This window comes from Echeneis naucrates, chromosome 15 (assembly GCF_900963305.1).
Source record: "Echeneis naucrates chromosome 15, fEcheNa1.1, whole genome shotgun sequence".
NCBI classification, from domain to species: Eukaryota; Metazoa; Chordata; class Actinopteri; order Carangiformes; family Echeneidae; genus Echeneis; species Echeneis naucrates.
The window spans coordinates 10,855,948-10,882,808 of NC_042525.1; the positions used below are offsets into that span (position 1 = coordinate 10,855,948).

Here is a 26,861-nt window from a genome sequence, read left to right on the forward strand (position 1 = left end):
TCTGCTGGTCTCTCCACAAAGAGAATTTAGAGGTTTAGCTGCTTAAGAACAGAGTGTCACATCCATTGGAAAGTTAACCTCGGGTTTATCACATGTCGAAATGTCAAACGGAACTATTGAAAGTCGTGTAACTTTGTGAGAATTTGTCTTTCATTGTTGTTCATCTTCAACTGCTTATCTGTTTTTGGGTCATGGGGGGGGGTTTGCTGGAGCAAATCCCATCTCACATAGGGTGAGGGTGGGGTACACCCTGGACAGGTCATCAGTCTATCACAGGGCCAACACACAGAGACAGACAGAGACTAACAACCACTCACACTCTGACCTATGGACAGTTTAGAGTCAGCAGTTCACACGAACATGCATGTGCTTGTGCATGTACACAGGCACAGGGAGAACATGCGAACTCCACACAGAACAAACCCACCCCCAGGAACCAAACCCACGACCTTCTTATTGTGGGGCAAGAATGCTAACCACTATGCCACCGTGCTGCCCCTTTCATTGTTAATAATAACAAAATGCTGTCTCGTTGAATAGAAATCATAAGAAAGGTGTTTAAAAGCGGAGTTCCATTTTTAACTATTGCGAGGAAAAGGTATATGACCTGTTCTGTTATTGTCAACTTGTGGAAAAAGAGGTTCATTCAAGAGTCACTTTCAGAGTGACTCATTAGCGTGCACAAGTCACATTATTTTTGAAGAGCCTCCAATGATTAAGCTCTTTGCTGTGAGATGCACCCCGTTTGAACTTGCTGGACACCTACTTTGGTCCCTCTATAAACTCCAGCACGCCTGTTCCAGAGACATTAGGACACCCACTTATCTGGAAGGCTGTTATCCTCAGTGTAAACAGGATTGTGTTTTATCCAAGGAAGCTGCACATGGCCGTTAACTTCTTCTTCTTCTTTTTTTTTTTTTTTCACCCTTGCTGGAATGTTCTGTCTGAAACCAGGCCCTTTCCGTTAGGTTTGGCATTATTCAATCTTGCACATAGATGTGAGTGAAGCAGCTCCTCCTCTCTTACACCGTCCTTGGGGCTGTTTGTTTTCCATCATTTTGAGCAGATTGGAGTCATGTTCACCGTGACTCATGCAGGGTGGGTGGATGTCTACGCAGGGTGTGGTGGATGAGGGATCTTACAGGCGCTTGCGGCTGCCAGTCTGGGGAATAAAGCATCTAATTTTGCTCAAAATTGCATAAATGCAAAGGAATGGATGTGGACGTTTTATTATGAGCACAAAGTTAAAAGCAGCTCTGAGATTTCCCCATTCGGGGGTGTGCTTGAGATAGAAACAATCAGTTTCTGTTCTTTGTCAAGATAATTGTAAGTCCTGATCTCAACAGCAGACAAGGAAAACAGAGAGGGATCCTCCACCACCTGCACAAACATGCTGAGCAGCCTTTTGGGCAAAGATCACTGTGTTGAAGTTACTCTGTCATGTGTGTGAGACTCGCATGCCTCTGTATGTGCAGCAAAATACAGTTGGTTTGCATTATCGCACTGCGGCTGAAACCATATAGGCCAAATGTTCCGTTTCTACTTCCAATGTGGGCGCCAGATGTGCTCCAGTTGCAGCAGGATGGATTTACTGCACACAATAGTTCAGCAGGCCCCAAAATGGCTTCACTCCTACTCCTGAAAAGAAAAAAATAGGAAAAAATAAGGGACTAGAACAAAAAGAAACTATCCCACCCCCTCTGAAACACCCCTGCACCACCGCCCTTTTTCAGAAAGTTGGTGAATAAAGCACAGCAGCAGCAGCAGCAGCAGGAGGAGGAGGAGGAGCTCATCACTTCACTTTTACACAGTCGACTGTCTGTATCTGACAAGATAATTGATTCCTCCAGGCCCTGTTTTTTTTTTTTTCTTCTTCTTCTTCTTCTTTCCTTTCTTCTCCTTTTCAACAGCAGCTTTCCGTGCAGCACACTACACCTGCCTGCCAAGCCCCAGCGAAATGTGGGCGCGGCTGGGAGCGGTGCCCAGATCTCTGTCCTGACTCGCTGGGAAAGTGGAGCTAAAAGGCACAAAGGCAGCGGAGGACTTTAAGAAGCACATCCCACCGCAGCGCGCAGCCAGTCCAGATCAGCCCAGATCAGCCCAGAGGAACCGGGGTTTAGTTTGACTGTAGTCCGAGCTGGCTGAAGGTATGGATTTTTATTTATTTATTTTGTTTAAGGAAAATGCGTTTACCCACGTGGAAGGACCTTGGAGCTTTATTTATTTGTTCTTCATTGATTTGTTTATGCTGGATGTTGCGTGTTTTTCCTTCCTTCGCTGCTGCATCTCAGCACTAACGGAGTTTGGTGATGGGTTATCAGGCTGTTTGCTGTCTGTGCAAAGTCCACTTTGGACGATTCTTATAAAACATTAGAAATCCGACAACTTTGCAAGCTTGTCTGTAAAATCTTCTATGTTGGCTTTTTTTTTCTCCTCCGGGATCATTTTTCTTCTGCTGTTATGTATAGTCAGTCTGTTAAAGGGCTCCCAGGATAGTTTTACAGGTATTTTTTTGCTGGGCTATTTACATCCCTCTAAATATATTCAAGGAGCCAGTGTGGCTTTAGCATCAGCTAGTTTATCTGACATTGCAGCTAAGATCGGTTTCAGGCTGTAACAGGGACATTTGTGCGTGCAAGAATTGGATTCAGTGTAACATTTTGGAGGAAAAAAGAAAGTGGTAATGATTAGGTGAAAAAGTGTGATTTCAACATCCCAAAGTAAGTTGGTTAAGAGGCAAATGCTACTTTATGAGAATTTATGGTTACTTCTTTCAATTTTCACTGGTTTGTTTGTTTTTGTTTTTGTTTTTTTTTTTAGTCAACTGCTGTACATGAGGCACATGCAGTTAAATGTCCTGGCAGGGTGTGGTGACTGGATGGTCTTTCAGAGCTGTACACTGATCCACTGATCCACTGGCAGCTTTTGTTCTTTTGTTAGTTTGGTCTTCAAAGACTCAAAGTCAATAGAAATCCATTAAGATCTTGATGAGGCTTTATAGCTATGAGGCCTTTCTTATGTTGTGTACTTTTCACATGAGATTTAACGTTTCTGGGAAGTTTTCTGGTACGATGTGATCAAATGTGAACAGGCCTGCCACAGAACCTCTGAGTTTATCACCATAATTAAATCAGGTTGTTCAAAGGAAAACTGTATCTCTAAGGTATTGCACATGGATTTCAAAGTCCTGAGAGTGATGGAAAGCCATTTTCCCATCTCCAGGAGCAGTTGTGGCAAATTGATGCAGTAAACATCAGATAAAAGCAGTTTGAACTTTCACCCATTTATGACATTTTTGCCCTTTTCCCATCAAATGTTTGTTAAAATCCCAGTTCACCACAGTTACAAGGAAAAAAACAAACTGACTTTAAAACACAGCTGGCACAGCATTTATGCTCGACCATGATCGACATCTTATCGTCGTCTCACCAGATAAGATGGGATGGACGAGTTAACAGGACATATGGACTTCTCTGGAGGCTTGTCAGAAGAAAGGGGTGAGAGTTTTGAATTTATTTATGAGATTTCCAAACAAGCAAGAAACAAAGCCACCATGAAAGCACAAGTCAAAGGCCCAGTTCACAAAACGGCATTTTTAGCCCTTGATATTTGCAGAAACTCTGAGAATTATTTAAGGTCCCATTCCGACGCAAAGATGTAAAACTTCAACTTCTTTAAAGTTTAATAGCAAACTGTTTTTTTTAGGAGCCCAAACACTTTTAGGTTCAATTGCATCCTTTTCTCTGGTGACACTTTTGTCTGTCTTTCTTGGGGGCTTACTATCACTAACATTACAGCATGCCTTCAGCAGTCTCATTTCTCAAGGAGTAAGTCATCCTCCAGATTTTCCTCCTGTGGTCATGACTTAATATAAACGAACAGCTCATCTGGGCCTAACGACTCTTGACACAGAGGGAGAAAGATGTATAGGTCAAGAAACACCTGTTGATACATTTGGTCCTAACTTTAAAAAAACACATATAATTCTATCCTCTTATTTAATAGAAAAAGAAAATTTGTCAGATTTATTTATGTAGCACTTTTCGAACCAAAGGTAGCACTTTTCTAACCTTTGGTTTATAGTGCTTTACAGAAAATAAAGAGACAGACAAGATAATGCGGTCTTGGAACAATAAACAAAGTTTTAAGATGCTTCTTGTTCACTCTTTTGGCTTCTTCCCTCCTCCTAAGTCCTGGAGCAACAGCAGCCAAAGCCACTGTTAGTGTTCAACCTTGGCTCTGCAACAGACAGAATGCCCTAAAAGGAAGGAGGCGTTGGAGGGCTGAAGCGTTGAAGCAGAATGAAATTGAAATGGAATTTAATTGCTAAGGAGTAAAAAAAAAAAAAAAAAAAAAAAAAAAAGTTGTATTGTAAGTTTACTCATTTGCCTCAGCAGTGGTGGCAACAAAAAGATCACAGCACAAAGATCTACTTATTGGATGTTTTCCAAAGCATTCATGGAGACGGTTTAGGCGTTGTTCCACATTTAGGTTTCATGATGACAACTTAGCCATCTCCATGACAACTGAGCAAACTCTGCTGATGAAGGCCTCTAGATTTGCTGACAGCTCAGTTAAAGTTGTGCGTAGTGCATCTTTAGTGAAGTAACATGTTATATAATATGTTTTGATATTTTAATTGATTTTATTTGTTTATGTAATTATTGCATATTCTCGGTTAAGCCTGAAGTTATACAGACGAAAAAAAAGTACATTTAGATTGAATTATTTTTTTTTAACATCATTGCGTACTCATGTTTCATAAATCACTAGCACAACGCTTATACAAATGACCTCGGACTACACAGCAGTGAAATACCATTAAATGCCAACTGATCACTGAAAGTTCAATGTTACTCATTAATAAGGAAGATGAAACATGTTACATAAGTATTCCAGTTAAATTCCCGGGGGCTCATTATGATTTGTCTGAAGCTTTCAGCAAGAACATAACTACAGCTGTTCGAGTTAAAGTTGTTGAGATGTACTTAAAGATTTTCCTGATGAACTGAAGAGCCACAAAAGACTAAAGATCAACAAGCCGCCAATGCTTTTCTCTTTATGGCTTATCAGTGATATACAGTATAAAAGAATATTACTGTGTACACATAAAAAGTACATTACTCATGTCTGGAGGGCAAGAAGTCATTTCCGCGCCAGTCACTCAACACTCCAGTCAGCACCTGCCAACAGGGATTAGCATGTGCATGTTTAAATGATGTTCTGGGACAAAGCTCAAACTCCATGTTGTATAGAGAGTGATAATTGTCTGCTTTTTCATCAGTTGTGACAGAAACTATAACCACGACCAGGCTGGCTTCTCTGCCACCAAGTGAGTGTCTCTTTTTGCTCCAGTGTTTCTCACTTTAAGTACTGACAGTAAACTCCAATCATAATACAATAATTATAGCCGAGCGTGTCTGAAGGAAGTACCCAATGACTAACAGCTTCTCCTTGTTTTGCTGTGTATCGTCTTGTTGCTAGAGGGAACCAGCGGATCAAATCACAGGAATATGTCCAGCGGTGCTGGAGGGCTGGGCTTGGAGAAGAATGTCTTAACCCAGAACAGCAGTGGAACTTATTTCTCCTCATGTGAGCAAATTTCCATCCAGAAGTCAAAAATAGGAAGCTGTGCTTTTGAAGATGCTGAACAATTAATATGTTTAAGAAGTGAAAGTATGTCTCATGAACCAATAACACACAATAACACACTGTTACGGATGCAGGTAGTATTTTGCTGTTGCACCTGGTCGAGGCACAGCAGTATGTTGTAATTACATATCTTTGATCAAGAATGGTAAATTAAAAAAAATGTAAAAAACATGTTCATTCACTCACTCAAAATATAGTTATGATATATTTATCGTTTAACTCGGCAATCGTTATTAAAGTACTTCTTTCAAGCAAACTGTCATAGTTTCAGCTGATAGGATCTGTGCTTCGGCATGAAGTGAAAATAAAGAAAAATGAATAATGTTTAGTTCTTAACTGACCACCTCAACAAACCCGAGACTTAATTTATACTCTTAATTTTTCAGTGATAGATTCTTTATTGTAACTGCACATTCTTGTGCAATGAAATTTCTGTTAGTCAGCATTCATTTTTCACAGCAGCATGTAAATAAGATCAAGGGGAAAAAATTTAAATAAGTAGTAGTTACTTCTAACAAAGTATATTTGACAGTTTTGTAAATTCATTTGAATGTTCCTGGGAATCTGTCTGTTATTTTTTATGGATTATAAACAACATGCACACAGCGCTGAATTGGTGCACGTCCAATTCCAGAGACCTGCTTGTGTACCCTTTTGTAGAAGAAACTCCTTGAGTTAGTTCACAGCAGGACATCTTGATGTACAAACAAAACTTGTCAGCAGCTAAGCATGCAATCCATCCCACTGCACTTTCCCTGTAATTGGCGCTGAAGCTCAGAGATCTTCTCTGGAAATCAAATACACTTTTCCAGTAATGCCAATTCATTTTTGTTAGTTAATGCATTACAGTATATTCTAGTAAATTGTACATTTGGTATGAAAAATGGTGTTAGATGATATAGTACAGTAAAAAGTACAGATGTGGTAAAGGGAAATAGAACACAGTGATGGAAAGTTACTAAATATTCTAACCTACATTTAACCGTTATGTCACTTTGATGAGGCTGAAATCATCAGTAAGGAACCACTCAACTAAACCAGGAAAATTGTATATAAAGTGGAGCAGCTACCATGGTCACAGTTTTAACAACATCATAAAATCAAATATGATAATCAGCATCAAAAACTTTTACTTTTGATACTTTAAGTATATTTTACTGAGGTGTTAAAGGACAATTTTTATTCAGTGATATTGTCGATACTCACGTAGCAGAAGTAAGTAAATGATCAAGTTACAGTCTATTATTTTTATCAGGGGATTTTAATGTGACTCACTTATATTCCTGTTTTTTGCATTTGGGATGTAGAGATGACACAGTTGCAGGATATCCTAAATTAACTTGTGTGCACCCTCCCTCCAGCCTCTGTAGGTGTGAACTCCAGCAGTTACAGCTCCTCCTCAGGAGTGTACCTCGGGGGAGACTCCTCAGGAGGAGGCGATGGAGGGGGGCTCTTCTTATTAGACAGTGAGGGGTACGGAAATGGAGGAAGGGGAGTTGGAGGAGGAGGAGGAGGAGGAGGAGGAGGAGGAGGAGGAAGTTATTTTGTGAGCTCGGTGTCGAAGGTCAGGTCCAGCTCGTCGGGTGCTGCCAGGAGAGGCCAGACTGCTGGCTCATCAGGAGGCCTGTCGCCAGCTTTCCGGGAGAGGAAGAACATATCAAGAGGGGGTTACGACGGTGAGATCCTTTTAATAACACAGACTCACAATTGGAATTTTGGGACGGCTGAAAGAAGCTTAATAAAGTGAAGGAAACTGGTGGGCACATGGGTGCTGTTTATATATCTGCTAAACTATTGTGGGGGGGGGGGTTTGTATTGTGTTTTTTCTAGGAAGTTCTAGTGCTAATTCCTCGCCAGAATTTTCACGCAAAGATTATGGAAACTACTGTAAGTGAGAGTGACATCTGTATGGATATACATATTTTATGGCAGCACTGTATTTTTTCAGCTTTATCCTCATGATTTGCCTGTTTTTATGTTTCCCCTCTTTCTCTTTTTTTCCTGTATAGGCTCCAGCGCCACAAGAGGGAGGAGCGAGAGCAGAGGTATTCAATAAAAGTTTCTGCCACTCCAATTCTTCATTATTTCTGACTCTGAATTGTCCCAGCTTACATTTTTATTAAATCTGGAATCCTTTGTTTATTGTGTGTGATTTCTTTTTTTTTTTTTTTCCAGAGAGTGAGATCAGAGCCAGATTACAAAGTGCCTCCCCCACTGCCTGCAGATGTAAGACCACTGGGATCCACTTACTGTTGGTTACGCAATTCCTCAGATGACAACAAAGCATCTTTATTTGAGATTGCCCATTCAGAGAAACACTTAAATAGGGACAGATTGTAGCTGCAGGGGTCACAAGCATTCAGTATTTCGCCTCAAGGGCATTTCTTCTCTCACTTCTCACTTGTATGTTTATATCCATGAAAACTCAACTAGAAACACATGTGCAGCTCAGCAGACAGATTTGGCCAAGGAATGGGGAGGCTGTAAACGGTGTGGACTTTGGTTTGTTTGCTTTGCGGTTCATTCATGTGGGGGAAAATTTAAGGAGGAGAACTGTGATGGCAACAATGACACTCATGAGTCATCGTGTACACAATTGAACAGCACACATTTGACATAATGCAGAGTCAGACTTTTAAAGCTGCTGATCACTCCCCCTGCTGATCCAAGTGTACAACTGCTGTTGTTTAATCCACATTTTTGAGCTGTTCGTCATTCTGTGCCACCGTAAATCGACCACAGCGGGGTCTCAGATTGCCATGCTGTATTTTGGTGGAAGAGTTTGAGGAAGCTTTCAGTATTTCTATTGAGGCAAAGACCACAAACCCAAAACCTATCTAATCTTTCTATCTAATGAAGTCCTTTTACTCAAGTGCTGAATCTAAAATGTTATTACTGTATTATGTTGTTTTTAATTAAAATATAAATATCCCTCCAACAGAGAGACACCAAGTAAATACTCAAAATTAAGTTACTTTTCTTAAGCAATCTGTTTTAAAGTAAGCAAAAGGAAACATTTACTGGTATGTTTCTGCTTGCACTCCCCACACTGTGATGCAGAATGGGGGTTTTTACTTGTCAATTCATTTTTTAGCTTTGTATTCAATCTGAAAATTGTTTCTTGTGACCTTCACTCCCTCTGTAATTATAGCTGACAGGCATAACTGTTAAAAAAAATGTTAAGCAAGTTAAGCAGCATCAGAATGAAATCAAACTGTGCTCATGGAGCACAGTACTTTGAGACTGAACTTACATTAAAGTGAATTTCTCAGTTGTATTGTGAGATTGCAGTTGTTTATGCCGCTGTGCTTCTGCAGGGACGGAGCTGGACGAAGTGAAGAAGCTGCTGAAGGGACGTTCCAGCAGTGTCAGCCCCACACGCTCCTCCAGCGCCACCCTGCCTGTCCCTAAAAAGGCCAGCGTGGAAACCAAAACCGTCTCTGTGGCCACACAGTCGGGTATGAACCATCACCAGAGTCACACACACACACACACACTGTCTCCCTCCCTCCCGAAGATTTGCAGTCCAAGAAAGCCTACTTTTTTTGCCTTTTGTGGTATTATATTTTCTACATGTTTAAAAACAATGAATTGTATCCAGAGTATCCAGAATCCTGAAAGGCTTTACATGACCTGGATCAAAAATACAGTGTCCTCCACAAATACATTCATACATCTTGGGTCTCTCAACACAAGGGAAATATTGACGTGTTAGAAAGTATGAACTAAGAGAAAATGATAGGAATACCAATGAATTATAATTGAGGACAAAATTTTTAAAGCATCAATCCAAATTTAATGTTGGTTAATGTTTACTAAATCAAGTAGTAGGTTCAGTCATCTTTTGTTCCTTTAAACTTTTAGTTCCTGGAAATAACTACCTGCTGTGTTTGTGAGAGATGCAATGAATATTTTTTAAATTTCTTCATTGTTGTCTGTCCTCTTTCTCCAGCAGTTTCAACTTTATGCTCTGGTGCGAAATCAGGCGGCTTCAACACCATTGATGCATTAGGCCTGTATGATACCAGTCTGGCATCTGGGCAGATTGACACTGGCATAAAATCAGGCCAGTATGATGTCACTGTGCAGTCAACCCAATATGGCAGTGGTCTGAAATCAGGGCAGTTTGATACCGGTGTGAAATCGGTGCAGTACGATACCAGTCTGAGGTCAGGGCAGTTTGATACTGGTGTCAAATCTAGCCAGTATGATGTCACCCTGAAATCAGGGCAGTATGATACCAGTCTGAGGTCAGGGCAGTATGACGTCGGCCTGAAGTCGGGACAGTATGATACTGGTGTAAAATCAGGCCAGTACGATGTCACCCTGAAATCAGGGCAGTATGACACCGTGAGGTCTGGCCAATATGACACCATGAAATCAGGCCAGTATGACACGCTGGATGCTACAATTCCATCTTTTGCCTGGTCCACGGCCACGTTGCCCTCCGCCTCCACCACGGTGGTCACCGGTAACACCAGCAGCTATACGTACCAGGCCAGCACCAACAACATGTCAGGAGGAACCTCACCCATTGCCCAAACCTCACCCTCATCCCTGTCAGGTGAGACCATTTATCCTGTGACCTGCAGGTAAAATGCTAAACCAAAATGTTTTGCTAAATTGAAGCTTAAATGGTCAACGTTACACATAAAATACACTGTGGGACACTCCCACATGAGCAAACAAGCACCATTCAGTAGCCAACTTTATCACTGTTTGACTAATCTGTGTCCCTTAGTGACAGTTTTGTTAACCCAGTATCCATGTATCTTAGATCTGACCTTCAATGCTTTTGAAATTAACCAAAAACATTACTCATGCTGATTTTTATTCTGAATTTTGTATAATTTAAATTTTTCTGCTCAAAAGATGATGCAGTTCCAAAGGTTAAAATGTGGGGCCTTTCAGTGTAAAATTGAATCTATGAGCTATTTTTGTTTTGCATTTGAACCAATATGTTATTTTCTAATTGAATATTATTTAATTGAATCATATTGTGCACTTGTGTTTGCAGTTTATGGCTTTCAGAATAATCTGGCACCCACCACCGGCAGTGTGCTCACCACCAGCGGAGCAAACATAAACGCTAACTTGGGAGGTACGAAAGCATTTGTGTTAGTTTCCACAATAACGTGATTCAGTTTGAATCCAAAATAGCACATTTACGCGAGTGTTTATCTGTGTGTGTCACAGGATATGGGGTCCAGAAGAACGTGTCAAACAGCGGTGGTGTCATTGGAGGCACTGGAGTCTCCACAAGTAAATAAACCTTTAGAAAGAGCTTTCTACCTAAGGAGATGACTAAAAATAAGAATCAGACTCCAAAAATCATAATAATTCACGTCTTCCTTGTTGTCATCAGCCACTAGAGCCCAAACTGATGAATCGTACAAGAAAGACTACAAGTTCTTGATCTCTGACAAGGAGAACTTTGCAGCTAAGCGGGACACCGAGACGCTCATGTTGGCTAAAGACAGCGGGAAGCAGTTCACCAGCAGCAGTGGTGTTCATTTAGGAGGAGGTGAGTCACTAATGTTCTGGAGAAGCGATGGATTTTTTTTCTCAACTGGATTCCTCAACTTTCTCTGGAGCAAATTTTAGTTCCCACGAACTCGGGGTAGGTTACCCAATCTGAGTAGTTGCAAATGTGTTGAAAATTAAACAACTGAAGGAGAATACAGACAACATCCTGTCCTCTATACTCTAAACCGCTGTACTGTTTTTGTTCATGGCATTAGTACTGTTAAATTGCAACCAACAGCTGACAGGAATTTACTTATTTATTGATTTTTTAAATAAATTTGCATCGTTTATAAATTGTCACAAAATTCTGGAAACAAAATACTTCTCAGTATTTACCATCATGGAAACTAGGAACATCATGAGGAAATAGCTCATATCCACATCTAAAAATGCTTCTATAATAAATTCAATTCAAAATTCTTTGCAAATATTTTTTCTTAATTTGCTTTGTTTTATTGTATTACATGTATTTTTTTCTATTATATTCAATAGTGTGTGATTTCTAATTATAAAAAACTTTATGTTTTCAGTTCTGCTTCTTAAACACAATATATATAAGGGTAGTACTGAAAAGCCATTTCTTATTTTATAGGCTCATTATCTGGGGATTCAATAAAAAAAGAGAAGCTTATTTCCAGCTATAGTGAGACGGCCCCACTGAAGACCGAGTCAGGCAACTCTTACTGTGAGTGCTCATGAAAACGTCTCCAAGAAGAAAGATTCCACCGACTGTACGGATAAATGAATGATAATTATTTGTTCCTTCATCAGATGGATCATCCGGAGTTGTCATGAAAGACAAGTCCACGTATGCAGGTATTCTTTTGTCTGTGCATGTTTATTTTGACAGTGTGATGAGTATTTTAGTTCTGAAAAGTAATTTTTTCTTTCACTCCGTCTTCAGAGATCCGCAGGGACAGTGGCATCTTTGGAGGTGGAGGATTTTGCTGCTGCTCGGATTCTTGTTGCTCCTGGTGGAAATGGCTGCTGGGCCTTCTCCTCCTCTCCCTTCTCCTGCTGGGACTCCTGTTTGGTCTCATCGCTCTGGGTGAGTTAAATTAGGTAACATTTATCAGATTTGATTTTGGAAAAATTTGAGCCATGAGATTCTCCCTGGAGCTGCTCTGAAAAGAAACGCCTGAGACGGACTACTTTTGAACCAATAAAATGTGCATTTCAGCTTTTACAGGCTGGTGTGCATTATTCCACAGAGCTGCTAAGAGCTGTAAACGTACTCCTCTCCCTGGTAATTTCATCTCTCTGTACTGTCCCACTGCCATAAAGTTGGTCTGGCATTCATTGTCAGTGGAGCAGCTCCAGAAATAGTTGCTTGATGACATCAGAGATTTCACTTTATTTACTTGCTGCAGCAGCAGAAGAAGTGTTGATGTGAATTTATTTTGATGGAAATGTGTCAAAACAAACCCAGAACAACATTTGCATCCTCTGATATCTGAGGTATATTTTAACTACCATGCAAACCTGTAGTGCAATTTGATTTACAGTCCAGGCTGAGCTTGGCATCTCTGTAAAAGACTACAGAGTAAATCTGTTGTGCAACATGGACCAGATTGAAATAATCTAAAACGGGTCAAAACAAATGCTGAAAGGGAGATAAATTCTAAAGTATTTTAAATTCACAAGGGGGACATTGGAGGTAATATAAGTGGGCAGCTTTCTGAAAAGTCCTTATAACTCATGCAAATTACAGACAGGCAGGGGAATTAAATGATGAGTGTGATAAGCATCATCAGTAATGCAGCTCAGAGCTGATTGGTTTACAGCATTGGCTTTACGATCACAGCTGAAGCTTGCTTTGGATATAACTGACTAAAATAAAAAGCTGACTCAGCAACGACAGTGTCCAATGTGCAATAGAAAATTGCGATAGCACAATTTTTACCCCCACACTACTGTTTGAAAACATTTATTTCCAACCTGATCAAAGCCAGTATTTGGATTTAAAAAGGCCAACAGCATAAAAAACTGTTTTTCTTGTAAAAACCTTTAAAGTTGGCTTTATACCTCATTTAAAACACGACTGGTCTAGAAGGGATGCCCATATATATATATATATATATATATATATATATATATATAATATATTTACTGTACGTAAAGAATCAGAAGCAGTTTCTGATTTTGATGTATTTTAATATAAGGAGTTAGGAGTTAAAAGCAAATGATAGGTAGCTTTAGCTTTCCATATTGCAGCTGTGCGTTTCTTTCTCGGGCACCTGACAGTGAGTCAGTCACTTTGCTTGGCCAGATTCCAGACTTTAGTCTGCTCTTTCAGCGGAGGATATAATTTTAGCTGGGAACAGGGACGTGACCTATTTCACACCCTGTATTTTTTCAAGGGTCCGTGTTTATCGCCAACATTTATTTAAAATAATGGCAAGTGGCGACATCAGGGCTTTTACGGTATCACGAATGTCACATCGATACAGGTCAGACAGGAAAGCTTGCTCAACAATATGTTAAAATACATTAATCACCATGCAAGGATATAGTTTCTCCTTCCCTCCATGCAGCATATTTCTAACACTAGCTGTCGCACAATGAGCACTAAAACCAAGATCAAGTACCTCCAAAAACGAAGTCAATCAAATTGGATTTGGAGGCATCAAAGGCTTTTTTGGCCCGGCGGGATCAGTGTTAACTGATCAATTAAAATCGTCACAGATTTCTGTTTGTGTTTTTATGCAGTGGCAGAGCTCATCCAGTTCGACTCACAATCACCTAATAAATCATAATTTACACACAGCTAGCTTACCAACTCAGAGCCACGCACAGTCACAGCATTTTAACTGTTTCGGAGCTTCAACTGGTCCAGTTTTTCCTGCTGAAAAATGCTCCTGATTTTTAAGTGAATGGCACCTAAGCCAGTTTCATTCCTTAAAGCTAAAACAAGACTAAGAATAGGTAGGCTCTTTTGTAGATCAACACATTGGGGTATTTATAGGTGGTGAGGATGACAGAGTGGGCTAAACTTTGTTGCTGCCTAGTGGCCTCGTGGTATTTGGGTTCCAGGGGAGAATTCAAAAGTCCCGAACTATGTTTAAACATAGTAGGTAGTAATGTGGAGAATGTCTTCCAGGAAACCGAGTCATTACAGAAATAACTTTAACTATTAAGCAGTAGATTGGGTGAGGGCAGGGTTCACCCTGGACCGGTCATCATGATATCATGGGGTCAACATAGTACATATAGACATAATACATTGCTCTGAGGAAACAGTGCTAACCATTACACAGCCATGCTGTCCTAAAAGCTGCCTGTGAGATCCAATAATACCTGTGATAATAATAATAACTTTATTTATACAACAACTTTAAAAACTTGTGTTACACACAGCTCAGAGCAAGTTAGATAGAGTTACAGAGGGAAGACAAACAAGCTACTGCACTGTCATTCACTCGAAGGCGCATCCATGGGACTAATCATAAATAATAAAAGAATAACAACAGGAGCCCTGTTTGGAAAAACTGCTGTTGCCTCCAGATTCAAGCCCCAGCTCAGCTGCCACAAGGCCTGAGCATCTAAGACTGTGTCCGGGCTCATGTCAGCTAATTAGTTTTGTTATGTAACTTGAAGCCAGGCAGTGATGTGCTGTACACGTCATCAGTTAAATATTAAAATCAATTCTTAATCTGATGGAGCCAGCAAAGCGAAGTGAGGATTGGAGGAGTAAGAGAGCGGGCTGCTGTAATCTGAAATAGATGGAGGTTGGGAAAGTCCAGCTTTAAAACAGACAAAAGGGTGAATTTTTCAGAACGGTTTGTTGGAGGAGTGGTTGAATTTTGGACACAAAAGGTTTCACAGTGCTCTGGCAGCAGTCGAACATTTGAAGACCAAAGGCCTTGTGACCGGGAGAAATACACTTCAGTGGATTCGACTAAACTGTTCTATCCAACAGATGACATCTTGCAGGCACCACTAATAGATAATAACGGACCTCTGAAAACACTGATACACTATGCTATTTTAGACTACATGCTTGTCAAATTACTGATTGAGGATGTTTTCCTATCACTGATTTTGATTGTTGATCAAATGTTAATGCCATTTTCTCAGCTGAGGACGTGAGGAAGCTGAAGAATCGAGTGGCCACCTTAGAGGCAGCGACTTCTGTCGCCAATGCTCACACCGGTCGGTATGCAGGTTTCAATGACATCGACATCAATTTGGGAGCAGGAGGAACTGCCGGTGCCGGGGGCTCCAGAACACGAAATGGAATTATCAGTGGTGGTGGTGGTGGCACAGGCACCAGCAGTGGCAATGACATTGGCATTGCAGGAGGAGGTGCTGGAAGTGCCATTGGGGCCAGTGGTGCTAACGGCGCCACAGGAGCCACAGGAGCCACAGGGGCCACAGGAGCCACAGGGGCCACTGGGGCCTCTGGGGCCACTGGGGCCAGCGCTGCAGGTGCAGGGACCGGCTATGGTAGCAGTGCTGATACAAGTTACAGCGGGCGCGTCAGCAGCGCTGGTGCTGGTTATGGCGGAAGCTCCGGCGGAAGCTCCGGCGGAAGCTCCAGCAGTGGCAGTGTCGGCCGTGGGGCAACCAGTTTCAGCGGTGGTGTGAGCGGAGGACACATCAACGCTGCTGAACTTCACGCGATGTTCCTGCAAATGTTCAGATCTGAAACTCAATCACAGGCATTCAGAAGTAATACGCGCACCCACACACACACATAGTAACAGAGAATGACATTCATGCTCACTGTTCTGTTGTTTTCTGTCACAGCTTATCTAGCATCCTCAGTTCAGGGAGAGAGGGGGCTGCCTGGACCTAAAGGTGAAATAAATATAATTTTTTTTCTGAAATATATATATAATATACATCTTACTTTCATTTATTCACATACATTTTTTTTCCTTCTTTTTAGGTGACGTTGGAGCTAAAGGTTGGCAATCATAAGCATTTTACTTAAAGACATTTTATTCAAATTGAAGTTTTTTTTTGTGTGTTGTTTGTGATGTTCTTTTTCTGAATTACATTGAATCTATGTCCCCACTTGTCACAGGTGATGCTGGTTTCCCAGGTGAGAAATGATGAGATTTTCTTCAAATCATTACCATTTGTTTTCCTTTTTTGCTCAATTTATTGTTTGCGTTCATTTGACTAATTTTACTTTGACCTCAGGCTCTCCTGGTCTGATGGGACATACAGGCCCTGAGGGTCCTAAAGGACAGAAAGGAAACCAAGGTACAGAAATAATTTCGGGTCGACTTCCATGTTAAAAGTAAGTTGTTCAATTCCTCCAGTGACTAAGTATCTGTGTGTAAAATGTGTGATCAGGTGAGCATGGGCTGGAGGGGCCTCCTGGTATCAGGGGTCGTGAGGGCCCATCTGGCCCCAGAGGTGAGCCGGGACCTGCAGGATTTGGAGTCAAAGGTGACAGAGGTAAGACTCATATTGACATCAGCAGCAGCAACTACTTAATCCTGACTCAAAACAACATGTCACTATAAGATGTGTTTGGTTTCTGTAGGCTCTCCTGGAGATCCTGGGGTTCCTGGGTCTGTGGGACCGCCTGGACCAATGGGACCAAAGGGTGAGATCACTGAAACTTAAATTACGCTTTTGTTTTTAAACTTAAATAAATGACCAAATTAAGTGAAAATAGGGGCGCTTTGACCCGTCACCAGCAGCAGGTGGCAGCAAAGACTCAGCCTCATTCATATCGGCAGTAAAACCAAACAACTGCTCTGCCATGTTGAAGACTTGTACACTATTCAAGAATGAAAATACCCTTAGGGAAAAAAAAAAGTTAAAATATTGCTTTTTTCTTGATTAAATGACTGTAGCTTCTAATTATTATTGAATTTAAACCAATGTATGGTCTAATTTTAACAGTTTTCTGACACTGTTCTGCTACCAAAGCTTTGCAAGAAACTAGGGATTCAATCAATAATTCAATTTTCAATTCATATCAATAACGTATTTTGAAAAAAGAAAAAAGAAAAGATGGCAGCACTTAATTTTACTGAGCCTAAATCTTGTAAAAAAAGCAAACAAAAGTTCCTGTTGTCCTGTAAGTGCCCATATCACAATAGACTTACACAAAAAAATGAGAAAATAATCACTGCAAGTCTGTATTTGAAAATTAATCAAAAACAAGGAAACCATACAAAAGGTGACTGAAAATTAGTTTGTTTGTGGCTATTTAAGGCTATAACAATGTCCTATAACAAAATATTTCTTGCTTCACAAAACTGTGTTAATGTTTGCTCCAGGTTCAAGTGGAAATCCTGGACTTTTTGGACAACCAGGTATGTTTCTCACTGTTATCATTCATGTGGACTGTTAGTGTGATTCAGTTTGCCAGCGCCAACAATAAAACTTAATCCCTGTTTTGTTAAAGGTGCACCGGGTCCCCAGGGTTTCCGTGGAGAATCCGGGCCACCTGGGCCTAAAGGCAGGTTACATGGATGTTGTTACATGCTAAAGCAGTGAAACACCCCAGGCGCTTACTGTGTGTTACATATTACACTTTTCTCTCACTCTACAGGTGACAGAGGGCTTGCTGGATTTCAAGGAGCTAAAGGTTTGTTGTCACTATATGAGATTCTGATGGGGCATATGTGGCTGATTTTTTTTTTTTAACCATGGTTGACCACATTTTAATTTTCAGGTGAACCTGGTGACAAAGGGCTCAGAGGCCTGCAAGGTCAGTACAGCTTTGTGAATGAAGCTATATTTGCATCAGTGCAGTTTTCCGAATTGTATACCTCTAATATGGATGTCCCCCTCTCAGGAGAAGCTGGTTTACCTGGTCTGCCGGGTGCAGCTGGAGAGAAAGGATCCAAAGGGTCAATGGGTGAGTTGCAGGCTTGTCTAGCTTCAGAAAATGTGTTAATTATTAAAATCCACTGACTATGACATTTTGTTTCTGAACTATGACAACAGAGAAATGTGATGGTAACTCTGTCCTAGAGGCCTTTTAGGGTTGTGTCTCGGTTGTTTCCTGTGTCTGATTTATTTTATCTTTAACAATCTGAAACTGTTCATGTGTTGATCCATGTAGCAGTAATGTAATGCTCCATGAGGGGGCAGTGGAGAGAAGTCGCCCCACTGTCCCTCCACTATTCCTCAGAATCCAATATAATGTTTATTTTTTGTCATCAGGATTGTCCGGACATGATGGTGCAAAAGGATCAAGAGGTAAATGAGTCAGTGTGTATGAATTACGGATACAGATAGCGATACATCAGACAAAAATTTACTCTACAAACCCTTAAAACAATGAAATCGCCAGTATTTAAAATTTTTTAATTTTTAATTTTTTTTAATTTTATTTTTTTTTAAATGTGTTTTTTGCTTAATCTTTTTCCCTTCAGGTGACCAAGGACCTACTGGACCCCCTGGGCTTAGAGGTCCTGCTGGGCCTCCTGGTGATGCTGGGCTTCCAGGTAAAGTTAACATTTTAACAATTTTAACAAGTTACTCTGATGAAACGTGAACTTTACCAAATATTATAATCAGTGTGTAATAAGATGTGATATATTCCACTTCCCCACTGCCCATCCTGTGTAGGAACACCTGGACTTCAAGGGCCCCCAGGTCTGTCTCTGCTATTAATACAAAATTATTATTATTTCTGTGGCAATCTACATTTACATCTACATTTTCCTTTTATGAATCTCATGATTAAAAATATAATATACCTTTCAGGTATAGCAGGGAATCCTGGACAACCGGGCGCCAAAGGTACACCTGCTCTCAGCTTTAGTGTTAACCCTAAGGCCTCTCTGCATTTTAACAGATAATGTTTTGTTCTATTCCTCCCAAGCTCTGCATGACATGGCATGTGTCTGTCTGTTTTTAAGGTGACACTGGTGAACCAGGAAGAATCATCAATGCAGGTAACGCAACACGACGACTTCTACTCTAACCCATTGTTGTTAGTAGAAAGTTTAAGGATTTCTGAGCATCGCTTATTTATTTTCCAGCTGGTTCCACTTCTGTTGGCATCCCAGGACCACCTGGGCCCGCAGGACCTCCCGGCCCTGCAGGATCTCCTGGATTGTCAGGTCTGACCCTTGACAGCTACAAAAGAAGCCAGATCGTGCTCTTTGCATTCTGCATATCTTGTATTTCAGCGCTGAATGATAGTGTATTTGTTAATATTTAATCAATATCTGTTTGTGTTGATTTCCGTTCCTCAGGTCCCATTGGCCCTGCTGGTCTGCCTGGCCCAGCTGGTAGGTGATCATGCTTAATTTTCACAAAAGCAACTTCTTAGATTGGAGGCTAAATTGCCCTCAGAGTCTAATAGATGTTGGTTTGTGTGTGTCCTCACAGGTCCTAAAGGTGACAGAGGGTATAAGGGAGAGCAGGGAGAAGCAGGAATATCAGTGAGAACGTCTGAAACTATAAGTTCAACCAGGACTGGAAGTGAGTATTTTTGATGGTTTTCTGCAGTATACCCAGTGTTTATGGGTGTGAAAGAATCTGCTGAAACTTCAATATTAAACTGCACATCGCAAATAAAAAGTGAATTTATAAGTAATGAAATAAGATTTTTAAAATTGTTGTTAACATTATCCATATCACATCTTTATATAATGCAATAAATGTAATGGGTGACTTGAAACATGACCATTTCCTCACAAGTGGCTGCCCACTGTGATGTCAATTGGTTTGTGAGTTGCTGCGATGAAGCCTTGGATTATAACTTGTTCGTTTGCCATCTTGGTTTTTTGAAATCAGAAGAAACCGTATTTGGAGGAGAAGGTAGAGCTGTGTTGGCTAGATCGGATCTGCCATGTGCTCTCCTCTGATTGTCAAGCAGGTCACTGTGTCTTGTATATCTGTCTATGACAGGGTGGCCTTACCCAATGGTGCACTTTTATTTATGGTCTATTTTCCTAAATGGAACCATAAAATTAATATTGTGCTATGATGAAGAAGACTTTGAACTAAAGGCTGAGCCCGAAAACCCATTAGGAAGAGAGACAGTTAGGGCCCTTTCCCATATCTAATCATTTGTTTTGCAACTAATGGATTTGCTGGTATTTATATAGAATGCAGATTTAAGGCTCTCACTTTGCCGACCCAAAGTTAGAGAACTACTGTGAATCAGTGACGACCTCATAAGAATGGATTCAGACAGCCTGGAAGTCATCTGTCATATACCTGAGGAACCAATCAGCAATCAGCAATCAGCTTGCGGGGCAAAAATAAATTATCAGTATTATCAAACATTATCAGTACAGAGAGTTGGAACTAGCACAGCCATTAAAATTTTGTCAGGCAGTCCGGTATGTGCATTCTGTATTTTGGTCATCTGAGGCTTCACATCTAGCTGTTTCCTGTAACACTAGCCCTCCTGTTACATACTAGCTGTTACAAGCTAACAAACAACATAAACACAATTATGGCGACCTTTCTGATATGTGACTGAGTCAACTCTGACTCAGTCAACTCAGTCAAACAAACAGAAGCGGCAGCGGCTGGAATTTCTCAATGAGGAAGTGAAAGTTGAAATTGATGGAGGAAGTGTTGAATTGCTTCCAGTCCAGTTTTTGTTGGTTTTACGTTACAAACCAACAGTATTTTTACATGCTTAAAAACAAGCATCCCTTTCTCAAACTAGTCCTAGCTAAGTTAAACAAGGATAAAAAACAAAACAAAAACAAACAATGCCTCACAGCATAGACTACATCATTGTTCATTGATTAAACAAAAAAATGTGTTGTGTTTTTTTTTTTAAAGGTCAGTTTAGCTCAGCTGGTGCCTTAGCTCTACCTGGTCCACCTGGCCCACCAGGGCCACCTGGGGCACCTGGACGTCCAGGTAAATATGACACAACATATTTTTCTTATTATTAAAACCCAGCACAACAACAAAATTATCAAAGAAATTATCCTTAATGATTTTGTATTATTATTATTATTATTATTATTATTATTATAAAAACCTTCTGCTTCTTCTATAATTGTAACATTGACGGGTTGAAATTTAATTTTTATCAGGAGATTCAAGACAAGGACCACCAGGACCGCCTGGCCCTCCAGGTCAACCAGGCAAGTGTCTCAGCTGATAAAATAAACTGTATCATAGAGTGTGGTTGGTGAAACGCTTTTAATTAGAGTTACCTGTTAGGTTATGGAAGACCAGGACCTAAGGGAGAAAGAGGAGAGTCAGGCTTCACATCCAGCTCTGGTATAAAATCCCAAATCTAACCTCGATTTTACACATACAAGCGTCAATAACACGAAGATTCAGAGAATCACTAATCCAACACTGCTCCTCTTATAGGAACTTATTACACTGGACCACCAGGACCACCTGGGCCTCCGGGGCAGAAAGGATCAACAGGTGATCAGATTTGGTCAAATATGGTCTGACCTGCTCTGCTTCATGTAAAACTTTGTGAGCACTTTATTGTGACATCTGTGTCATCACTGTATTTTAGGTTCTCCTGGACCAAGGGGCTACCAAGGTGATTATCTCTGTGCCTTTCTTTCATCTTTTTATTTAATTCATTTGACTTTTTATTCTGTATTCTTTGTCCTCAGCCAGGATCAATAACACTGACTTTATTTGTGTCTCAGGTGAACCAGGACAGCCCGGCACACCAGGAAGACCAGGAAGCTCTGAGAGAGGTCAACCAACATGACATAAATACAAAATAATCAGATGAAGTTTTTATTTAACAACGAACGGACTGCGCAGTGTTGTATACTGATTGTGTACGTTTATTTCTCACAGTATCAACTTATTCTGGAGGACACGCTATTCCTGGACCACCAGGTCCACCAGGGCCACCTGGACATCCAGGACCACCAGGACTCAAAGGTAACCCTAACACCATGCTTAAAATCTGTGAATGATGTCCAGCGTTGTATCTCTTTTTATTACATAGTGTATTTGTCTGAAAATGCTTTTGTTGTTGTTTTCTAAGGGGACACCGGAGCTCCTGGCATTCCTGGCTCTTCAAGAGGTAGTAAGGATCAAATGAGCATCCTGATTCATTTACACCACATCTTCTCTTTCGCGTCTTCATTGTAAAATATTTCCTCAGGCTCCATCTCAGTCACTTCAGGGCCTCCTGGTCCTCAAGGTCCACCTGGCCCGCCAGGCCCAACAGGCTCCTTTGCTTCTTCCACTGAGATGCGCCAGTTCATCACTGAATATCTAAGTAAGGCTTGTTCTGAGGAGCTCACACAAGGTCGCAGGTGGTGCAAGGAACAAAGTTAAATATTAGCATTCATTTGATCCATGCAGGCAGAAGCAGGCAGTCTGGTCTTCCTGGACCTCCGGGTCCACCTGGGCCTCCAGGAATCCCTGCGACCCTCTCAGGTTCTATAGAGGACATTTCCATCCGCATCATTGCCTACCTGCGAAGTAAGCCGGTGTTTTATCAGTTGATGTGTGTAAAATAGTTTTTTGTGGAGTTTAATTATTAGAACGGAACCACTTTTAACTATGCTGTTCAATTTCAGGTTCTGGCTCAGGCTCAGGTCTCCTCATTGGTCCTCCAGGGCCTCCTGGTCCTCCTGGACCTCGTTCTGAAATCCAGTCAGTCAATGATCTCATTGTTCTGCTTCAGAGTGAGTACAATATCTGTTTTACCTGAGCCCAACACTATCAGGTCCACCTGTCAGAGGTGCATGCTGACCTGTTGACCTGTTTAGAGGACGCACTGGGCTAAACTATGTCTCTGCTGTGATCTCTCTAGGAGATGACGTGAAGAGATACTTGATAGGACTGCAAGGACACCGAGGGTCATCGGGGGCATCAGACGGACGTTTAGGCGGCTACACTGTGGAGCAGATAGCCACATATGTCTTTAATATCATGAATGGTAAGCACAGCATGCACGAACAGGAAACAGGAACGTGGCAACAGTTTCATAGATTTAACCAAACATTTCGACTCATTTCTGTCATTTTCAGATAGAGGGATTGCTCGAGGTCCACCTGGGCCACCTGGTCCTCCAGGGCTCCCTGGTGCAGGAGGATCTGGCATCAGTACAGCTACAATTGACTACAATGCACTGATAAGGAGTAAGGCCATTTTTAGCTTTAATCGTTGTTTCTGATGTAGAGGGACAATACACAGACTCGCTCACTCACTCGTGTCCTGATCCACTTACCCAGACACAGACTTCCAGACGTGGGTCAGATCTGCTTTACAACACGGTCCTCCTGGTCCTCCCGGTGTCCCCGGGCAGCCAGGCCCCCCTGGCCCACAGGGCCCCCCGGGAGTCTCTACGGCCACTGTGTTTGGAGCTGGAAGTCGTGGCTACAGCCTGGAGGACATCCAGCGTTACCTGCAGGGTGAGTCTGTCAGATGAACTGATGGCCCAGGAATGAAGTGTTTATATTCAGTGTAGGAACGCTGGACAGATAGCAGATAATGTAGAGGTTCAAGGAATTTGACAAAAATCACTTTCTGCCTCGTACCTTTAACATTGTTGGCGTTTCACAAGGTTTCCCCATCATGTCCTGCACACATTGGAATGGCAATAACACTGAGTTGAATCTCTCTCAGGCTCTGGGTTCAGAGGGCTTCCTGGCCCTCCTGGTCCTCCAGGTCCACAGGGTCCTCCGGGGAGCTCCGTAGGATCAGTTTCTTTGACTGGAAGTTTCCCACGGGAGAGCCTTCGTGCTGAAATTCAGGACTATCTGACCAGTAAGCGCCGAACATCCCATGCCCGCTGGATAAACAGTTCATATGAATAAAACCTAAGACAGAGGCGTCAGTCCTGATGCCGGAAAAATCACGTGAGCTTTCTACTTCAGGTGACAGTGCTCGTCGTTTCATCACTGGACCTCCGGGCCCTCAGGGACCACAGGGACCGAGGGGTCAGAAAGGTGAACGTGGAGAACCAGGAGTCATCCAAAGCTACACCCAGAGCCAGAGTTACGCTCAGGGTGACAGCCGCTATGGCTCAGACCGCAGAGACATCGATGTCCGCTTGCACGCCGACACGCTGGACTACTCCAACGTCGCCTTGAAAGTTACAGACTACATCAAAAGTGAGTCAATTACAGCTGCAAAGTGTACAGATACTGTCATTGTATCATAATGTAGTTGTGCAATGTTATCAATGCAACTCAATGAATTATTTGAATACTGAGGAAATCCTGCTGAGGTTTTCTATTTTTGGCGTGGTTTGTCTAGAGCTGGGCCCTCTGTGTCAAATTCTAGGCAGCAATGATGAAAGTATTGTATTCTCACAACCCTCCTACAGATCAAGGTCTTCTACAGGGATATCTGGTGGAGGGTCCTGCACAGACCAACGTCAGAGCAATTCAAGGTCCCCCTGGTCCGCCTGGCCCTCCTGGACCACCAGGATACAGCCGTGTCATTGGGACCTATGGCAATGTCACAGCTGACCTCATGGACTTCTTCAGAAGTGAGGACAAAATTATGACTTTCCACATACTGTATCAGCGCTGGAAAACGATCCAGACTTATGTAAGCGTAGCTGGAAAATGTTACATCATCATAGCTGAATCTGTCTTTTTGCTTTTGCGTAGCCTATGGCACCGTCCCTGGGCCACCAGGACACCCTGGACCAAAGGGAGAGAGAGGGTATCCAGGACCCAGAGGAGAGAAAGGTACTTTCTGACAGCTGATTTTCCAAAGTAAGATTTCGGTGGAGTTCGAGACCTGACCTGAGTGTGTGTGTGTGTTTACAGGTGATCCAGGACGACAAGGTTTGCCAGGATTGCCAGGATCGTACACTGTCCAAATTCCACACAGAGTTCAGAAGAGGGATACAGGTGAGATCATAAAAACGATGTCACGCCACATAAAGATGATCCAGCGTACCACACACATGTAACTTACTACCACACTGTGTATTTTTTTCACCCACCACAGGCAATAAAGTGGCTCGTCGTCTGCAGCATCGCCGTCAGACCAGCGGTGGCTAAAGGGCTAAACATACTACTGCATCATGCCACATTTCATTTCCATTTTTTTATCTTTTTTTTTTTTTTTTAGTCGTTGAACTGCAGTAACAAATTAGTTGAAATTATGCTCTTTATAGTTAGACATTAGAAATGTCAAGGGACGATTTGAGAGAACAAAAGCAGCCAGAAAAATGCAGCCGTCTCTTTGAAACAGCTTCATTAGAGTATGGATTTAGCTGCTGGTCAGTGCTGTGGCGACAGACTTTTTTTGGACATGTGGGTGTACAATGTTTACTTTGTTTAGTTAAAAAGCTTGCGTTCAAACATTTTTCTGAGGGTAGCTTGGTTTAAGATCTATTTTTATGCAACAACTAGCAATTTTTGATAGCTTAATTGCACTTTTGCATCTTTCCCCACTACTTGTGTGACTACAGCGTCTGGTGTACTTTTTATTCTATTCATTGTTGTTTGAGGATTATATTGTATTGAGGATTATATAGGTGTTGAATTTTGTACTAAGATAGAATACTGCAATATTTTCATATTATCCACGTAGCTCAAGTTGACCTAAAGCTTTTAAGGCCGCAGGCCTTTATCCATTGACTGCATACAACTTTCATTTTTAAATTTATACATCATTGCATCATCACCAGAAGCTGTCTCAGTTAGTGAAAGCCATATGTGGAGGTGGGCCGGGTGGGGCAGGTTGGTTGGGTTGGTTGGGTTGATGTACTTGAATCTATTCTTCACATGGCTGATAGAGAAGGACTCATAATATCTTAACTATGAGTCTATTGATTAATGACTGATTGGGTCATATATTTTTGTAAAAGAGCACACTGGAATTCTATTTTCTTAGTGTGGTGGACAGATTAAATTATAAAATGTTCAAGATTATGTTGGACATGATTGAATTTACTGACATTTCATCATTATATTTCAAAGACACACAAATAAATCTATTTTTGGATATGTGAGTTTTGATATCTGCATAACTAAACTGATCTCAAAGGTGTTCAAACATTTCAAATATCAAATAAACAGTTAATATTTTATTTACAACAACATCAACAAAAAAAAAACAAAAAACAAACAAACTTGTTGATTTGTAAAGACACTTTAAATACATTTGATCTGACATCAAAAATGCAAATGCTAGGAATATCCATGGTGGTAGGATGACAGCAACACATTAAAATGCTGTAACTTAACAAAATAAAAAAATATTTGAAATCTATGGGGCGTATGGTGTAATTCACAAGACACAGTCTCCAATAACTTCAATAAGAATTCCAGCAGTCATGACAAAACACTCAATGCTAACGCCAGCATAGAGACATAAACATGCGTTAATGATATGCTGTGGCCAAATAAACAAATCCAGTATATTCATCTGGAAATAGGTCTCTTTTTGTGAACCATTAATACACATGAAATACAGCAAAGGACTTCTCCTCATACTTTGAAATTTGTACAGTTACTGACAGCATTTTATCTTCCATACAACACTGTTATGAGCAAAAGAAAAAGCTCACCATAAAGAGCGATTACAGCATCAACGTATCAGGAATACATGTTTTCGAAACTAGATGTGGTCATAAAATACTAAGAGCATATTTGAAAAGCAAAGAAAAATCATAAAAATAATAAGAATAAAAAAAGGCAGAAATGTTCCAGAAGTTCAGCCAGTTTGGGTGAGACAAAGGGGACTCACTGTCAATACACTGACAGCTTACAACTGCATATTTTCTCCTTTACCTCATGTGGCAAAACAGTGCAAATCAACAGCTTTACATTCCTTTAGTA

The 26,861-nt window shown here is 41.2% G+C and overlaps 1 protein-coding gene across 3 annotated transcripts; it reads left to right on the forward strand.

Moving 5' to 3' along the window:
- Window positions 1-1,939: 1,939 nt before the first annotated feature.
- col17a1b (collagen, type XVII, alpha 1b) lies at window positions 1,940-26,186 on the forward strand. 3 transcript variants are annotated; one of them, XM_029520745.1, is made up of 56 exons: window positions 1,940-2,147; window positions 3,433-3,497; window positions 5,285-5,332; window positions 5,485-5,592; window positions 7,014-7,328; window positions 7,483-7,539; window positions 7,662-7,697; window positions 7,828-7,878; window positions 8,970-9,110; window positions 9,608-10,216; window positions 10,670-10,753; window positions 10,849-10,914; window positions 11,018-11,176; window positions 11,771-11,863; window positions 11,950-11,994; window positions 12,083-12,226; window positions 15,256-15,849; window positions 15,928-15,978; window positions 16,070-16,087; window positions 16,208-16,225; window positions 16,327-16,389; window positions 16,483-16,587; window positions 16,676-16,738; window positions 17,421-17,456; window positions 17,549-17,602; window positions 17,696-17,731; window positions 17,819-17,854; window positions 17,942-18,004; window positions 18,313-18,348; window positions 18,525-18,596; window positions 18,721-18,747; window positions 18,859-18,894; window positions 19,014-19,049; window positions 19,137-19,217; window positions 19,353-19,388; window positions 19,489-19,581; window positions 20,902-20,982; window positions 21,162-21,212; window positions 21,292-21,351; window positions 21,448-21,507; window positions 21,605-21,631; window positions 21,744-21,794; window positions 21,901-21,987; window positions 22,094-22,132; window positions 22,214-22,330; window positions 22,417-22,536; window positions 22,635-22,742; window positions 22,871-22,996; window positions 23,088-23,198; window positions 23,292-23,471; window positions 23,686-23,826; window positions 23,937-24,173; window positions 24,389-24,553; window positions 24,678-24,758; window positions 24,840-24,923; window positions 25,024-26,186. In XM_029520745.1, exons 2-56 carry the CDS (start codon window positions 3,443-3,445, stop codon window positions 25,074-25,076), a joined length of 5,544 nt encoding a protein of 1,847 aa, XP_029376605.1. In that variant the 5' UTR covers window positions 1,940-2,147; window positions 3,433-3,442; the 3' UTR covers window positions 25,077-26,186. The 3 variants fall into 3 exon arrangements, with proteins under 3 accessions (XP_029376605.1, XP_029376604.1, XP_029376606.1); XM_029520744.1 differs by having other exon boundaries at window positions 1,941-2,147; window positions 9,605-10,216; XM_029520746.1 differs by lacking the exon at window positions 3,433-3,497 and having other exon boundaries at window positions 1,943-2,147; window positions 9,605-10,216.
- The last annotated feature ends 675 nt before the right edge of the window (window positions 26,187-26,861 follow it).

What these genes read in the sequence shown, in the direction of transcription:
- col17a1b (XM_029520744.1), top strand. Translation starts at nt 3,443, where the DNA reads ATGGACGAGTTAACAGGACATATGGACTTCTCTGGAGGCTTGTCAGAA. An exon ending in TGGTGATGCTGGGCTTCCAG is followed by an intron (nt 18,597 to 18,720) that starts GTAAAGTTAACA and finishes CATCCTGTGTAG; the next exon opens with GAACACCTGGACTTCAAGGG. An exon ending in AGTTACAGACTACATCAAAA is followed by an intron (nt 24,174 to 24,388) that starts GTGAGTCAATTA and finishes ACCCTCCTACAG; the next exon opens with ATCAAGGTCTTCTACAGGGA.